General features: G+C 64.6%; 1 protein-coding gene across 1 annotated transcript in view; it reads right to left on the bottom strand.

Annotated features, from left to right (window-relative positions):
- The window catches only part of LOC139242447 (brevican core protein-like), a 61,067-nt gene extending 45,201 nt beyond the window's left edge, over positions 1-15,866 (bottom strand). Inside the window, 6 exon segments of the mRNA XM_070870360.1 lie at positions 611-652; positions 655-864; positions 1,995-2,122; positions 9,879-10,053; positions 13,958-14,323; positions 15,789-15,866. Coding sequence (XP_070726461.1) covers positions 611-652; positions 655-864; positions 1,995-2,122; positions 9,879-10,053; positions 13,958-14,323; positions 15,789-15,864 — 997 coding nt within the window. The 5' untranslated portion in view covers positions 15,865-15,866.
- Positions 15,867-17,715: the final 1,849 nt, after the last annotated feature.

Raw genomic sequence — 17,715 nt, 5'->3', positions numbered from 1 at the left:
CAACTCAAACCCCCCCCACACACCCCTCCCAACTCAAACCCCCCCCACACACACCTCCAACTCAAACCCCCCCCACACACTCCCCAACTCAAACCCCCCCACACACCCCTCCCAACTCAAACCCCCCCCACACACACCTCCAACTCAAACCCCCCCCACACACCCCCCCAACTCAAACCCCCCCCCACACACACCTCCAACTCAAACCCCCCCCACACACCCCTCCCCAACTCAAACCCCCCCCCCACACACCCCCCCCAACTCAAACCCCCCCCCACACACACCTCCAACTCAAACCCCCCCCCACACACCCCCCCAAACTCAAACCCCCCCCACACACCCCTCCCAACTCAACCCCCCCCCACACACACCTCCAACTCAAACCCCCCCCCCACACACACACCCCTCAGAACCCCCCAACATACACCCCTCAAACCCCCCCACACACCCTTAAACCCCCCCCCCACCCACCCCAACTCAAACCCCCCCCCCACACACACACCCCTCAAACCCCCCCCCCACACACACACCCCTCAAACCCCCCCCCCCCCACACACACACCCTCAAACCCCCCCCCACTCCCTCCCCGCGCCGGGTCTCGGGGAGTTACCGAGGAAGCAGAAGGCTCCGTGGAGGGAGCCGGGGGCAGGAACCCGGTCTGGTTGCGGAAGGCGTACAGAGTCTTGACCCCGGACAGCTTGCCCCCACAGCGCTCGCGGGGGGTAACGATGGGGTACCGCACCAGTCCCACGCTCCACGCCGCGTACAGCTCGCCCGTGCTGGCCAACCGCGAGCCTTGCTCCTCGCACAACCTCCCCGCCTCCTCCAGGGTCAGGCTGTCCGACTCGCTGACCAGGATCGTCCCTGCAACACAAAGACAGGTTCGGCATTTACATAGTGCCTGGCACCACCTCACAACATCCCACAGCAGCCTTTAGTGAGTGCGCTCACTGTTGTATTGTGGGAAACGCGGCAGCTCAATGTGTGCACAGCAAGCTCCCACACACAGCGATGTGATAATGACCCGGATCATCTGTTTTAGTGATGTTGGTCGAGGGATAAATATTGGCCCCAGGACACCGGGGAGAACTCCCCCTGCTCTTCTTCCAATAGTGGCCCCGGGATCTTTTACATCCGCCCGAGAGGGCAGACGGGGCCTCGGTTTAACATCTTATCTGAAAGATGGCCCCTCCGACAGTGTGGCACTCCCTCAGTACCATCCCTCCAACAGTGCGGGGCTCCCTCAGTACTGCCCCTCCGACAGTGCGGCACTCCCTCAGTACTGCCCCTCCAACAGTGCGGGGCTCCCTCAGTACTGCCCCTCCGACAGTGCGGCACTCCCTCAGTACTGCCCCTCCGACAGTGCGGCACTCCCTCAGTACTGCCCCTCCGACAGTGCGGCGCTCCCTCAGTACTGCCCCTCCGACAGTGCAGCGCTCCCTCAGTACCGCCCCTCCGACAGTGCGGGGCTCCCTCAGTACCGCCCCTCCGACAGTGCGGCACTCCCTCAGTACTGCCCCTCCGACAGTGCGGCGCTCCCTCAGTACTGCCCCTCCGACAGTGCGGCACTCCCTCAGTACTGCCCCTCCGACAGTGCGGCACTCCCTCAGTACTGCCCCTCCGACAGTGCGGCACTCCCTCAGTACTGCCCCTCTGACAGTGCGGCGCTCCCTCAGTACTGCCCCTCCCACAGTGCGGCACTCCCTCAGCACTGCCCCTCCGACAGTGCGGCGCTCCCTCAGTACTGCCCCTCCGACAGTGCGGCACTCCCTCAGCACTGCCCCTCCGACAGTGGGAGAGGACAGGTGACCAAAGCTGGGTCACAGAGGTGGGTTTTAAGGAGCGTCTTGAAGGAGGAAAGAGAGGTGGAGAGGTTTAGGGAGGGAGTTCCAGAGCTCGGGGCCCAGGCAGCTGAAGGCACGGCCACCGATGGTGGAGCGATGGGAATCGGGGGATGGGCAAGAGGGCAGAATTGGAGCAACGTGTACCTTTACCTTCTAAGTCCTCAACGTAGCAGTAAACGTCATACATGTCCTCCGGGTCTTGGGTGCCGTAGTTACGGACACCAGGGAATCCGTCCATGTCGCCGTAGCAACCCGCCCGTGGGGTCTGGATGGGATACCTGGAGAACATGGTTAGAAACAGCTTCAGGTGTTGGGGCGACAAATACATTCACAGAGCCCAACACCAAACTCCCGGCCAACTCGGGGGGAGGTGTCGGGGGAGGGGGAGGTGTCGGGGGAGGGGGGAGGTGTCGGGGGAGGGGGAGGTGTCGGGGGAGGGGGGAGGTGTCGGGGGAGGTGTCGGGGGAGGTGTCGGGGGAGGGGGAGGTGTCGGGGGAGGTGTCGGGGGAGGTGTCGGGGGAGGTGTCGGGGGAGGTGTCGGGGGAGGGGGAGGTGTCGGGGGAGGTGTCGGGGGGAGAGTGTCGGGGGAGGTGTCGGGGGAGGGGGGAGGTGTCGGGGGTGTCGGGGGAGGGGGAGGTGTCGGTGGAGGTGTCGGGGGAGGGGGAGGTGTCGGGGGAGGTGTCGGGGGAGGGGGAGGTGTCGGGGGAGGGGGGAGGTGTCGGGGGAGGTGTCGGGGGAGGTGTCGGGGGAGGTGTCGGGGGAGGTGTCGGGGGAGGTGTCGGGGGAGGTGTCGGGGGAGGTGTCGGGGGAGGTGTCGGGGGAGGTGTCGGGGGAGGTGTCGGGGGAGGTGTCGGGGGAGGGGGGGGAGGTGTCGGGGGAGGTGTCGGGGGAGGGGGGAGGTGTCGGGGGAGGTGTCGGGGGAGGGGGGGGAGGTGTCGGGGGAGGGGGGGGAGGTGTCGGGGGAGGTGTCGGGGGAGGGGGGAGGTGTCGGGGGAGGTGTCGGGGGAGGGGGGGGAGGTGTCGGGGGAGGGGGGGGAGGTGTCGGGGGAGGGGGGGAGGTGTCGGGGGAGGTGTCGGGGGAGGGGGGAGGTGTCGGGGGAGGTGTCGGGGGAGGGGGGGGAGGTGTCGGGGGAGGGGGGGGGAGGTGTCGGGGGAGGTGTCGGGGGAGGTGTCGGGGGAGGGGGGGGAGGTGTCGGGGGAGGGGGGGAGGTGTCGGGGGAGGTGTCGGGGGAGGGGGGGGTGTCGGGGGAGGTGTCGGGGGAGGTGTCGGGGGAGGTGTCGGGGGAGGGGGGGGGAGGTGTCGGGGGAGGTGTCGGGGGAGGGGGGGAGGTGTCGGGGGAGGGGGGTGGTGTCGGGGGAGGTGTCGGGGGAGGTGTCGGGGGAGGTGTCGGGGAGGTGTCGGGGGAGGTGTCGGGGGAGGGGGGGGAGGTGTCGGGGGAGGGGGGGGAGGTGTCGGGGGAGGTGTCGGGGGAGGGGGGGGAGGGGGGGAGGTGTCGGGGGAGGGGGGAGGTGTCGGGGGAGGTGTCGGGGGAGGGGGGGGAGGTGTCGGGGGAGGTGTCGGGGAGGTGTCGGGGGAGGGGGGGGGAGGTGTCGGGGGAGGTGTCGGGGGAGGTGTCGGGGAGGTGTCGGGGGAGGGGGGGGAGGTGTCGGGGGAGGGGGGGAGGTGTCGGGGGAGGGGGGTGGTGTCGGGGGAGGGGGGGGAGGGGGGGAGGTGTCGGGGGAGGGGGGAGGTGTCGGGGGAGGGGGGTGGTGTCGGGGGAGGTGTCGGGGAGGTGTCGGGGAGGGGGGGGAGGTGTCGGGGGAGGTGTCGGGGGAGGTGTCGGGGGAGGTGTCGGGGGAGGTGTCGGGGAGGTGTCGGGGGAGGGGGGGGGAGGTGTCGGGGGAGGTGTCGGGGGAGGTGTCGGGGAGGTGTCGGGGGAGGGGGGGGGAGGTGTCGGGGGAGGTGTCGGGGGAGGGGGGGAGGTGTCGGGGGAGGTGTCGGGGGAGGTGTCGGGGGAGGGGGGGAGGTGTCGGGGGAGGGAGGGGGGAGGTGTCGGGGGAGGTGCCGGGGGAGGGGGAGGTGTCGGGGGAGGTGTCGGGGGAGGGGGGGGGAGGTGTCGGGGGAGGGGGGAGGTGTCGGGGGAGGTGTCGGGGGAGGGGGGAGGTGTCGGGGGAGGGGGGGAGGTGTCGGGGGAGGTGTCGGGGGAGGTGTCGGGGGAGGGGGGAGGTGTCGGGGGAGGGGGGAGGTGTCGGGGGAGGTGTCGGGGGAGGGGGGGAGGTGTCGGGGGAGGTGTCGGGGGAGGGGGGGAGGGGGGGAGGTGTCGGGGGAGGTGTCGGGGGAGGTGTCGGGGGGAGGGGGAGGTGTCGGGGGAGGGGGAGGTGTCGGGGGAGGGGGAGGTGTCGGGGGAGGTGTCGGGGGAGGGGGAGGTGTCGGGGGAGGGGGAGGTGTCGGGGTAGGTGTCGGGGGAGGGGGAGGTGTCGGGGGAGGTGTCGGGGGAGGTGTCGGGGGAGGTGTCGGGGGAGGTGTCGGGGGAGGGGGAGGTGTCGGGGGAGGTGTCGGGGGAGGTGTCGGGGGAGGGGGGAGGTGTCGGGGGAGGTGTCGGGGGAGGGGGAGGTGTCGGGGGAGGGGGAGGTGTCGGGGGAGGTGTCGGGGGAGGGGGAGGTGTCGGGGAGGTGTCGGGGGAGGGGAGGTGTCGGGGGAGGTGTCGGGGGAGGTGTCGGGGGAGGGGGAGGTGTCGGGGGAGGTGTCGGGGAGGGGAGGTGTCGGGGGAGGTGTCGGGGGAGGGGGAGGTGTCGGGGGAGGTGTCGGGGGAGGGGGGAGGTGTCGGGGGAGGTGTCGGGGGAGGGGGGAGGTGTCGGGGGAGGGGGAGGTGTCGGGGGAGGTGTCGGGGGAGGGGAGGTGTCGGGGGAGGTGTCGGGGGAGGGGGAGGTGTCGGGGGAGGTGTCGGGGGAGGGGGAGGTGTCGGGGGAGGTGTCGGGGGAGGGGGGAGGTGTCGGGGGAGGGGGAGGTGTCGGGGGAGGTGTCGGGGGAGGTGTCGGGGGAGGGGGAGGTGTCGGGGGAGGTGTCGGGGGAGGGGGGAGGTGTCGGGGAGGGGGGAGGTGTCGGGGGAGGGGGGGAGGTGTTGGGGGAGGGGGGGAGGTGTCGGGGGAGGGGGGAGGTGTCGGGGGAGGGGGAGGTGTCGGGGGAGGGGGAGGTGTCGGGGGAGGGGGAGGTGTCGGGGGAGGGGGGAGGTGTCGGGGGAGGGGGAGGTGTCGGGGGAGGGGGAGGTGTCGGGGGAGGGGGGAGGTGTTGGGGGAGGGGGAGGTGTCGGGGGAGGGGGAGGTGTCGGGGGAGGGGGGAGGTGTCGGGGGAGGTGTCGGGGGAGGGGGGAGGTGTCGGGGGAGGTGTCGGGGGAGGGGGGGAGGTGTTGGGGGAGGGAGGGGGGAGGTGTCGGGGGAGGGGGGAGGTGTCGGGGGAGGTGTCGGGGGAGGGGGAGGTGTCGGGGGAGGGGGGAGGTGTCGGGGGAGGGGGAGGTGTCGGGGGAGGGGGAGGTGTCGGGGGAGGGGGAGGTGTCGGGGGAGGTGTCGGGGGAGGGGGGGAGGTGTTGGGGGAGGGGGGGAGGTGTTGGGGGAGGGGGGAGGTGTCGGGGGAGGGGGGAGGTGTCGGGGGAGGTGTCGGGGGAGGTGTCGGGGGAGGTGTCGGGGGAGGTGTCGGGGGAGGTGTCGGGGGAGGTGTCGGGGGAGGTGTCGGGGGAGGTGTCGGGGGAGGGGGAGGTGTCGGGGGAGGGGGAGGTGTCGGGGGAGGGGGAGGTGTCGGGGGAGGGGGGAGGTGTCGGGGGAGGGGGGAGGTGTCGGGGGAGGGGGAGGTGTCGGGGGAGGGGGAGGTGTCGGGGGAGGGGGGAGGTGTCGGGGGAGGGGGAGGTGTCGGGGGAGGGGGGAGGTGTCGGGGGAGGGGGGGGGAGGTGTCGGGGGAGGTGTCGGGGGAGGGGGGGAGGTGTCGGGGGAGGGGGGAGGTGTCGGGGGAGGTGTCGGGGGAGGTGTCGGGGGAGGGGGAGGTGTCGGGGGAGGGGGAGGTGTCGGGGGAGGGGGGAGGTGTCGGGGGAGGGGGGAGGTGTCGGGGGAGGGGGAGGTGTCGGGGGAGGGGGGAGGTGTCGGGGGAGGGGGGGGGAGGTGTCGGGGGAGGTGTCTGCCTCAGGACGTCCCAAAGCGCTTTGCAACCAATGAAATACTTTTGTTGCACAGGAAACGCAGGAGCCCAATGCGCACAGCAAGCTCCCACAAACAGCAACGTGATAATGACCCACATCATCTGTTGGTTGAGGGATCGCCGATGATAACTGCCCCTCTGACAGTGCGGCACTCCCTCAGTACTGCCCCTCCGACAGTGCGGCACTCCCTCAGTACTGCCCCTCTGACAGTGCGGCACTCCCTCAGTACCGCCCCTCTGACAGTGCGGCACTCCCTCAGTACTGCACCTGCGACAGTGCGGCACTCCCTCAGTACTGCACCTGCGACAGTGCGGCACTCCCTCAGTACTGCCCCTCTGACAGTGCGGCACTCCCTCAGTACTGCACCTGCGACAGTGCGGCACTCCCTCAGTACTGCCCCTCCGACAGTGCGGCACTCCCTCAGTACTGCCCCTCCGACAGTGTGGCACTCCCTCAGTACTGCCCCTCCGACAGTGCAGCACTCCCTCAGTACTGCCCCTCCGACAGTGCGGCGCTCCCTCAGTACTGCCCCTCCGACAGTGTGGCACTCCCTCAGTACTGCCCCTCCGACAGTGCAGCGCTCCCTCAGTACTGCCCCTCCGACAGTGCGGCACTCCCTCAGTACTGCCCCTCTGACAGTGCGGCACTCCCTCAGTACTGCACCTGCGACAGTGCGGCACTCCCTCAGTACTGCCCCTCCGACAGTGCGGCACTCCCTCAGTACTGCCCCTCCAACAGTGTGGCACTCCCTCAGTACTGCCCCTCCGACAGTGCAGCACTCCCTCAGTACTGCCCCTCCGACAGTGCGGCGCTCCCTCAGTACTGCCCCTCCGACAGTGTGGCACTCCCTCAGTACTGCCCCTCCGACAGTGCAGCACTCCCTCAGTACTGCCCCTCCGACAGTGCGGCACTCCCTCAGTACTGCCCCTCTGACAGTGCGGCACTCCCTCAGTACTGCACCTGCGACAGTGCGGCACTCCCTCAGTACTGCCCCTCCGACAGTGCGGCACTCCCTCAGTACTGCCCCTCCGACAGTGTGGCACTCCCTCAGTACTGCCCCTCCGACAGTGCAGCACTCCCTCAGTACTGCCCCTCCGACACTCCCTCAGTACTGCCCCTCTGACAGTGCGGCACTCCCTCAGTACTGCCCCTCCGACAGTGCGGCGCTCCCTCAGTACTGCCCCTCCGACAGTGTGGCACTCCCTCAGTACTGCCCCTCCGACAGTGCAGCACTCCCTCAGTACTGCCCCTCCGACAGTGCGGCACTCCCTCAGTACTGCCCCTCTGACAGTGCGGCACTCCCTCAGTACTGCACCTGCGACAGTGCGGCACTCCCTCAGTACTGCCCCTCCGACAGTGCGGCACTCCCTCAGTACTGCCCCTCCGACAGTGTGGCACTCCCTCAGTACTGCCCCTCCGACAGTGCAGCACTCCCTCAGTACTGCCCCTCCGACAGTGCGGCACTCCCTCAGTACTGCCCCTCTGACAGTGCGGCACTCCATCAGTACTGCACCTGCGACAGTGCGGCACTCCCTCAGTACTGCCCCTCCGACAGTGCAGCACTCCCTCAGTACTGCCCCTCCGACAGTGCGGCACTCCCTCAGTACTGCCCCTCCGACAGTGCGGCACTCCCTCAGTACTGCCCCTCCGACAGTGCAGCACTCCCTCAGTACTGCCCCTCCGACAGTGCAGCACTCCCTCAGTACCGCTCCTCCGACAGTGCGGCACTCCCTCAGTACTGCCCCTCCGACAGTGCGGCACTCCCTCAGTACTGCCCCTCTGACAGTGCGGCACTCCCTCAGTACTGCACCTGCGACAGTGCGGCACTCCCTCAGTACTGCCCCTCCGACAGTGCGGCACTCCCTCAGTACTGCCCCTCCAACAGTGTGGCACTCCCTCAGTACTGCCCCTCCGACAGTGCAGCACTCCCTCAGTACTGCCCCTCCGACAGTGCGGCGCTCCCTCAGTACTGCCCCTCCGACAGTGTGGCACTCCCTCAGTACTGCCCCTCCGACAGTGCAGCACTCCCTCAGTACTGCCCCTCCGACAGTGCGGCACTCCCTCAGTACTGCCCCTCTGACAGTGCGGCACTCCCTCAGTACTGCACCTGCGACAGTGCGGCACTCCCTCAGTACTGCCCCTCCGACAGTGCGGCACTCCCTCAGTACTGCCCCTCCGACAGTGTGGCACTCCCTCAGTACTGCCCCTCCGACAGTGCAGCACTCCCTCAGTACTGCCCCTCCGACACTCCCTCAGTACTGCCCCTCTGACAGTGCGGCACTCCCTCAGTACTGCCCCTCCGACAGTGCGGCGCTCCCTCAGTACTGCCCCTCCGACAGTGTGGCACTCCCTCAGTACTGCCCCTCCGACAGTGCAGCACTCCCTCAGTACTGCCCCTCCGACAGTGCGGCACTCCCTCAGTACTGCCCCTCTGACAGTGCGGCACTCCCTCAGTACTGCACCTGCGACAGTGCGGCACTCCCTCAGTACTGCCCCTCCGACAGTGCGGCACTCCCTCAGTACTGCCCCTCCGACAGTGTGGCACTCCCTCAGTACTGCCCCTCCGACAGTGCAGCACTCCCTCAGTACTGCCCCTCCGACAGTGCGGCACTCCCTCAGTACTGCCCCTCTGACAGTGCGGCACTCCCTCAGTACTGCACCTGCGACAGTGCGGCACTCCCTCAGTACTGCCCCTCCGACAGTGCAGCACTCCCTCAGTACTGCCCCTCCGACAGTGCGGCACTCCCTCAGTACTGCCCCTCCGACAGTGCGGCACTCCCTCAGTACTGCCCCTCCGACAGTGCAGCACTCCCTCAGTACTGCCCCTCCGACAGTGCAGCACTCCCTCAGTACCGCTCCTCCGACAGTGCGGCACTCCCTCAGTACTGCCCCTCCGACAGTGCAGCACTCCCTCAGTACCGCACCTCCGACAGTGCAGCACTCCCTTAGTACTGCCCCTCCGACAGTGCAGCACTCCCTCAGTACCGCTCCTCCGACAGAGCGGCACTCCCTCAGTACTGCCCCTCCGACAGTGCGACGCTCCCTCAGTACAGCCCCTCCAACAGTGCAGCACTCCCTCAGTACTGCCCCTCCGACAGTGCGGCACTCCCTCAGTACTGCCCCTCCGACAGTGCAGCACTCCCTCAGTACCGCTCCTCCGACAGTGCAGCGCTCCCTCAGTACTGCCCCTCCGACAGTGCGACGCTCCCTCAGTACAGCCCCTCCGACAGTGCGGCGCTCCCTCAGTACTGCCCCTCCGACAGTGCGACGCTCCCTCAGTACAGCCCCTCCGACAGTGCGGGGCTCCCTCAGTACCGCCCCTCCGACAGTGCGGCGCTCCCTCAGTACCGCCCCTCCGACAGTGCGGCACTCCCTCAGTACTGCCCCTCCGACAGTGCGGCGTTCCCTCAGTACCGCCCCTCCAACAGTGCGGCGCTCCCTCAGTACTGCCCCTCTGACAGTGCGGCACTCCCTCAGTACCGCCCCTCCGACACTCCCTCAGTACTGCCCCTCTGACAGTGCGGCGTTCCCTCAGTACCGCCCCTCCGACAGTGCGGCGCTCCCTCAGTACTGCCCCTCCGACAGTGTGGTGCTCCCTCAGTACTGCCCCTCCGACACTCCCTCAGTACCGCCCCTGCGACAGTGCAGCGCTCCCTCAGTACTGCCCCTCCGACAGTGCGGCACTCCCTCAGTACTGCCCCTCCGACAGTGCGGCACTCCCTCAGTACTGCCCCTCCGACAGTGCGGCGCTCCCTCAGCACTGCCCCTCCGACAGTGCGGCACTCCCTCAGTACCGCCCCTCCGACAGTGCGGCACTCCCTCAGTACTGCCCCTCCGACACTCCCTCGGAAACACGCGGCGGACTCACCGGACGGTCTGGTCTGACAGCCAGCCAGCGTCACATTGCTCGTATCCGCTGGCGTAGGCAGCCTGCAGCTGCTCGGGCGTGGCAATCCTGGCGCCTATCTCCTGGCACACCCGTTGTGCCTTGGTGAAGTTGAAGGCGTATCTGGTGGAACCATCGCGGTAGTGGAAGACCACGCCTGCGGGGAGCAAAGGCCGCGGTTAGTCGGCGAGGATCAGGTCACTCCTCCCGCCCTCCATCTCCCCCTCTCCCCTGGCCGCTAGCGATGGAGCAGGGTCACATCGAGTCTTACTGCGATTATACCGGGCCCTGGTGAGACCACACCTGGAGTATTGTGCACAGTTTGGGTCTCCTTACCTAAGGAAGGATATACTTGCCACAGAGGGAGTGCAGCGAAGGTTCACCAGACTGATTCCTGGGATGGGGGGGATTGTCCTATGAGGAGAGATTGAGCAGACTGGGCCGATATTCTCTGGAGTTTAGAAGAATGAGAGGTGATCCCATTGAAACACAACATTCTTACAGGGATTGACAGGGTAGATGCAGGGAGGGTGTTTCCCCCCGGGCTGGGGAGTCTAGAACCAGGGGTCACACAGTCTCAGGATAAGGGGTCGGCCATTGAGGACTGAGATGAGGAGGAATTTCTTCACTCAGAGGGAGGTGAATCTTTGGAATTCTCTGCCCCCGAGGGCTCTGGAGGCTCAGTCGTTGAGTATATTCAGGGCTGAGATCGAGAGGTTTCTGGATGTTAAGGGACTTGAGGGATCGGGCGGGAAAGTGGAGTTGAGCTCGAAGATCAGCCATGATCTCGCTGAATTGGATTGGACGTCATCAAGGTCCAGGTCGGCGATTGGAGCGTTTGGCAGGTACAGCGGGAGCTCGAGGTCGGGGCGAAGGAGCGGCGAGAGATTGTAGAGGGATGTGATCGAGGCCCCGGGGGGAGGCGAGGGACCCAGGGGCAGCACGGGCCCAGCCCACACTGTGTGCGATATGTGGGCGCACTGGGTCCGTGCAGCAGAGCCTGGTCTCCAGTCGTCCTGGTTAACCCTTGCCCCTGGACCCAGACCTCGCTCTGTCAAGCCCCGTGTGGTGGCTGGTGTACAACCGTCACCCCACGTTAAAACAATCCACCCACAGGCATCTTCCACCCTTCAGGATGGAGTTCGGGATCTGGAATATTAGGTCCTTCACTGAAACACCTGTGAACTCATTCCCTTTTTGGCGTGGGAGCAAGTCATCCTCGCTTTGAGGGACCGCTTATGGTGAATGGTGAGCAGTCTCACGGGATCGAATGGCCAACTCCTGCTCCTCATTCTGGTGTTCTTGGGTTGCCGTGTACCTCACCCAAGCGGCCATGGTCCCCGCCCAAGGTGTTCGCATCATTGCCCCTGCCAACGTCGAACACACTTCCTCCCTTTCAGCAAGGGTCTCCGAACCATATATATCCCCAGCCCCGCACCCCACCCCACACACACACACACACCCACACCCGGCCCCTGAGGTGCTGAGGCCAATGGCTGCCATGATGCTTCCCTCCCTCCCCCTCCCCCAGACCCCCGAGGTGCTGAGGCCAATCGGTGCAGATCCGGGGCTGCCCCTCGCTGGCCCAGACAGCTGTACCCCAGCGAGCCACGGGGGGGAAAAGGGTTCAACGCCCGCTCATCCTCTGTAAAATAGCACGCACAGCACGATCCCGCCAGCGGCGATGAGGTGCCTGGGGTATTGGACAAGGGAACGATGTGGGCCGGGGAACAGCGGCCGTGGGGGTCTCTCCATACCATCACACCGCACAGGAGGATCCCACTGCGCCCATCCAGCCCGTGCTGTGCCGGCTCTGTGACAGAGCGACCCAATCAGTCCCACTCCCCCGCTCTTTCCCCACAGCCCGGCACATTTCCAGTATTTATCCGATTCCCGGTTTGAAAGTCACTATTGAATCTGCTCCCACCGCCCTTTCAGGCAGCGCGTTCCTGATCACAACAACTCGCTGCGTAAAAACATTCTCCGCCTCTCCCCCTCTGGTTCCATCGCCGATTATCGTCAATCTGTGTCCCTCTGGTTCCATCGCCGATTATCGTCAATCTGTGTCCCTCTGGTTCCATCGCCGATTATCGTCAATCTGTGTCCCTCTGGTTCCATCGCCGATTATCGTCAATCTGTGTCCCTCTGGTTCCATCGCCGATTATCATCAATCTGTGTCCCTCTGGTTCCATCGCCGATTATCGTCAATCTGTGTCCCTCTGGTTACCCACCCTCCTGCCCCGGGAACAGTGTCTCCCGATCGACTCGATCAAAACCCCTCGTGATTGTGAACACCCCGATCAAATCTCCCCTCAACCTTCTCTGCTCCAAGGGGAACAACCCCGGCTTCTCCAGTCTCTCCCCATCACTGAAGCCCCTCATCCCCCGGGACCGTTCTGGTCAATCTCCCCCGCCCCCTCTCCAACACTTTGACATCCGTCCTAAGGTGCGATGCTCAGAATTGGACACAATACTCCAGCGGAGGCCGAACCATTGATTTATAAAGGTTTAGCGGAACATTTTATGTCTACCCGAGAGGGCAGTCATCCTCGTTCGAGGGATCGCCGATGATAACTGCCCCTCCGACAGTGCGGGGCTCCCTCAGTACTGCCCCTCCGACAGCGCAGTGCGGCGCTCCCTCAGTACCGCCCCTCCGACAGTGCGGCGCTCCCTCAGTACTGCCCCTCCGACAGTGCGGCGCTCCCTCAGTACTCCCCCTCCGACAGTGCGGCGCTCCCTCAGTACTCCCCTCCGACAGTGCGGCGCTCCCTCAGTACTGCCCCTCCGACAGTGCGGCACTCCCTCAGTACTGCCCCTCCGACAGTGCGGCGCTCCCTCAGTACTGCCCCTCCGACAGCGCAGTGCGGCGCTCCCTCAGTACCGCCCCTCCGACAGTGCGGCGCTCCCTCAGTACTGCCCCTCCGACAGTGCGGCGCTCCCTCAGTACTGCCCCTCCGACAGTGCGGCACTCCCTCAGTACTGCCCCTCGACAGTGCGGCACTCCCTCAGTACTGCCCCTCCGACAGTGCGGCGCTCCCTCAGTACTCCCCCTCCGACAGTGCGGCGCTCCCTCAGTACTGCCCCTCCGACAGTGCGGCACTCCCTCAGTACTGCCCCTCCGACAGTGCGGCGCTCCCTCAGTACTGCCCCTCCGACAGTGCGGCGCTCCCTCAGTACTGCCCCTCCGACAGTGCGGCGCTCCCTCAGTACCGCCCCTCCGACAGTGCGGCGCTCCCTCAGTACCGCCTCTCCGACAGTGCGGCACTCCCTCAGTACTGCCCCTCCGACAGTGCGGCGCTCCCTCAGTACTGCCCCTCCGACAGTGCGGCACTCCCTCAGTACTGCCCCTCCGACAGTGCGGCACTCCCTCAGTACTGCCCCTCCGACAGTGCGGCGCTCCCTCAGTACAGCCCCTCCGACAGTGCGGCGCTCCCTCAGTACTGCCCCTCCGACAGTGCGGCACTCCCTCAGTACTGCCCCTCCGACAGTGCGGCACTCCCTCAGTACTGCCCCTCCGACAGTGCGGCACTCCCTCAGTACTGCCCCTCCGACAGTGCGGCGCTCCCTCAGTACTGCCCCTCCGACAGCGCAGTGCGGCGCTCCCTCAGTACTGCCCCTCCGACAGTGCGGCGCTCCCTCAGTACTGCCCCTCCGACAGTGCGGCGCTCCCTCAGCACTGCCCCTCCGACAGTGCGGCACTCCCTCAGTACTGCCCCTCCGACAGTGCGGCGCTCCCTCAGTACTGCCCCTCCGACAGTGCGGCGCTCCCTCAGTACTGCCCCTCCGACAGTGCGGCGCTCCCTCAGTACTGCCCCTCCGACAGTGCGGCGCTCCCTCAGTACTGCCCCTCCGACAGTGCGGCGCTCCCTCAGTACTGCCCCTCCGACAGTGCGGCACTCCCTCAGTACTGCCCCTCCGACAGTGCGGCGCTCCCTCAGTACTGCCCCTCCGACAGTGCGGCGCTCCCTCAGTACCGCCCCTCCGACAGTGCGGCGCTCCCTCAGTCCCGCCCCTCCGATAGCGCAGTGCGGCTCTCCCTCAGCACGGCTGGCGAGCGTTACCTTTGACCTCGAGCTCGGCGAGGTCCTGTGCGTCGTCGATCCCGTGCTGGACCTCGCAGCGATAAATGCCCGTGTCGTTACTGAGCAGCCCGTGGATGGCGAGGGAGACGTCGGTGGGACTGGCCGGGTAGTTGGGCAGTGCCACGCGGTGATGGTATCGCTCGCTCACCTTCACCTTCAGCACTGTGGCCACCAGGATATCCGACTCGTTGCCGTCGCGCACCACACTCCACTTGACGCGGGGCGCGGCGGGGGTCCGGGGACCCTCGCCGTACGAGGCGAAGCACGGGATGGTCACCCCTCCTCCCAGTACGCCCCGCAATGGCAGCACCATGCCCGTCGTCACATTCAGCCACTTGGTCTCGTCTGGGGGGGGGGGGGGGGGGGAGGGAAAAGGTACGGGTCATCGAAACATCGACAATAGGAGCAGGAGTCGGCCATTCGGCCCCTCGAGTCTGCACCGCCATTCAATATGATCATGGCTGATCCTCTATCCCAACACCATATTCCTGCTTTCTCCCCATACCCCTGGATGCCTTTTGTGTCTCGAAATCTATCTATCTCCCTCTTAAATATATTCAGTGACTTGGCCCCCACAGCCTTCTGTGGTCGAGAATTCCACAGGTTCACCACCCTCGGAGTGAAAACATTTCTCCTCATCTCGCTCCTAGATTCCCTCCCTCCATCTATCTTCCCTCCCTTCCCTCCATTCGTCACTCTCACTCTCTCCATCCCTCACTCACAATCTCCCTCCCTCTTTCATTCCCTCCATCCCCATCCCTCATTTACTCCCTCCCTCCTGCCTTCTCTCCCTATACTGCCTTCCATCCCTCCCTTGCTCCCTCCATCTCTCTCTCCCTCCCTCCATTTCTTCATTCTTCTGCCCTCCCTCCCTGTCCCTCCTTCCCTCGCTCCATCTCCCTCTCTCCCTCCCTGTCTCTCCCTCCCTCGCTCCCTGTCTCTCTTGATCTCTCCCTCCCTCCCTGTCTCTCCCACCTTTGTTCCCAATCCCACCCTATCTCTCTCTCTCCCTCCTTCGCTCCCTGTCTCTCCCTCCTTCGCTCCCTGTCTCTCCCTCCCTCGCTCCCTGTCTTTCCCTATCTCTTTCTCGCTCCCTCTCCCTGTCTCTCCCACCCTCGCTCCGTCTCTCTCTATCTCCCTCCCTGTCTCTCCCACCTTTATTCCCTATCTCTCTCACTCTCCCTGTCTCTCCCTCCCTCGCTCCCTGTCTCTCCCTATCTCTTTCTCCCTCCCTATCTTTTTCTCGCTCCCTGTCTCTCTCTATCTTCCTCCCTGTCTCTCCCACCTTTGTTCCCTATCTCTCTCTCTCCCTCCCTCGCTCCCTCCCTATCTCTATCTCCCTCCCTGTCTCTCCCTCCCTCGCTCCCTGTCTCTCCCTATCTCTTTCTCGCTCCCTGTCTCTCCCACCCTCGCTCCCTGTCTCTCCCTATCTCTCTCTATTTCTATCTCCCTCCCTGTCTCTCACTCCCTCCATCCCTGCCATTGTACAAAAGACAGAGTCAAAGCAGAACCCCCCCCTGGGAACTTTGGTTCCCTACGAGGAGACACACCGCGAATGGCCAGGACAGGAAATGGCTACGTATTCCCGGGGGGTCCTTACCCGCCAGTTCCCAGTGAGTGTGCACTGCTCTGTACCTGGTCTTAAGCTCAACAGTTGGAACAGTAATGAATAAAGTTAACCTTCGGGCGTCTTACTGACTCGAACATTCCCAAATCTGTAATAAGGATCGCGCACGGTGAACAGATGACACTGGGAGTTGGGGGGAACATTTAATGGACGTGAATGAACACAGAATGGAGACCCTCTTACCCTGAGCTGTGTCCGACAATGGGAGAGCAGTGGATAGGTCCTTGATCAGGAGGATCAGCAACAGGTAGGTGAACATCTCTGTCCTACACATAAACGGCAGAGAATTTTGTTAGCATCTCATCTGTGTCCCAACCCCACAGGGGCAGAACAGTCTGCACACGGAACTGCACACACAGAATTAGGAGGCGTCGACCATTCGGCCCCTCGATCCTGCCCCGCCATTCAATGAGATCACGGCTGATCTTCGAGCTCAACTCCCTTTCCCGCCCGATCCCTCAAGTCCATTAACATCCAAAAACCTATCGATCTCAGCCTTGAATATACTCAGCGACTGAGCCTCCACAGCCCTCTGGGGCAGAGAATTCCAAAGATTCACCACCCTCTGAGTGAAGAAATTCCTCCTCATCTCAGTCCTCAATGGCCGAGCCCTTATCCTGAGACTGTGTGACCCCTGGTTCTAGACTCCCCAGCCCCGGGGGAAAACACCCTCCCTGCATCTACCCTGTCAATCCCTGTAAGAATGTTGTATGTTTCAATGAGATCACCCTCTCATTCTTCTAAACTCCAGAGAATATCGGTCCAGTCTGCTCAATCTCTCCCCACAGGACAATCCCCCCCATCCCAGGAATCAGTCTGGTGAACCTTCGCTGCACTCCCTCTGTGGCAAGTATATCCTTCCTTAGGTAAGGAGACCCAAACTGTGCACAATACTCCAGGTGTGGTCTCCCCAGGGCCCGATATAGTCGCAGTACCTGTGGAGACAGAACGACATCTCGCAACGTGACACCCGTTGTTTATTTCAGGCGTTCCCCACTTCCTTCTCCCCGCCACTGGCGGCTGTGGCTTCAGCGGCCTCAGCCCCAAGCTCCGAAATTTATTTTTTTCTTTATTCATTCCCGGGATGCGGGTGTCGCTGGCCAAGGCCGGCATTTATTGCCCCTTGAGAAGGTGGTGGTGAGCCGCCTTCTTGAACCGCTGCAGTCAGTGTGGTGAAGGTGCTCCCACAGTGCTGTTAGGGAGGGAGTTCCAGGATTGTGACCCAGCGACGATGAAGGAACGGCCGATATATTTCCCAGTCGGGATGGTGTGTGACTGGGAGGGGAACGCGGAGGTGGTGGTGTTCCCATGGACCTGCTGCCCTTGTCCTTCTAGGGGGTCTCCTAACCTGAGGAAGCACGTTCTTGCTATTGAGGGGGTGCAGTGAATGTTCACCAGACTGATTCCCGGGATGGCTGGGCTGACATATGAGGAGAGACTGGATCGACTCTGCCTGTATTCACTGGAGTTTAGAAGGATGAGAGGGGATCCCATAGAAACATATAAAATTCTGACGGGACTGGACAGGTTAGATGCAGGAAGAATGTTCCCGATGTTGGGGAAGTCCAGAACCTGGGGTCACAGTCTAAGGATAAGGGGTAAGCCATTTAGGACCGAGATGAGGAGAAACTTCTTCACCCAGAGAATTGTGAACCTGTGGAATTCTCTACCGCAGAGAGTTGTTGAGGCCAGTTCGCTGGATATATTCAAAAGGGAGTTAGATGTGGCCCTTATGGCTAAAGTGATCAAGGGGTATGGAGAGAAAGCAGGAATGGGGTACTGAGGGAATGATCAGCCATGATCTTATTGAATGGTGGTGCAGGCTCGAAGGGCCAAATGGCCTGTTCCTGCACCTAGTTTCTATGTTTCTATGGGAGGGGTATAAGGGGCTGGAGGAGGTTACAGAGATAGGGAGGGGTGTAGAGGCTGGAGGAGGTTACAGAGATAGGGAGGAGAGTAGGGGCTGGAGGGGGTTACAGAGATAGGGAGGGGTGTAGGGGCTGGAGGAGGTTACAGAGATAGGGAGGGGTGTAGGGGCTGGAGGAGGTTACAGAGATAGGGAGGGGTGTAGGGGGTGACTGAGATAGGGAGGGGTGTAGGGGGTTACTGA

Source organism: Pristiophorus japonicus, unplaced genomic scaffold, assembly GCF_044704955.1.
Source record: "Pristiophorus japonicus isolate sPriJap1 unplaced genomic scaffold, sPriJap1.hap1 HAP1_SCAFFOLD_1337, whole genome shotgun sequence".
Lineage (NCBI taxonomy): Eukaryota > Metazoa > Chordata > Chondrichthyes > Pristiophoridae > Pristiophorus > Pristiophorus japonicus.
This window is presented reverse-complemented; position numbering and strand designations above follow the sequence as displayed.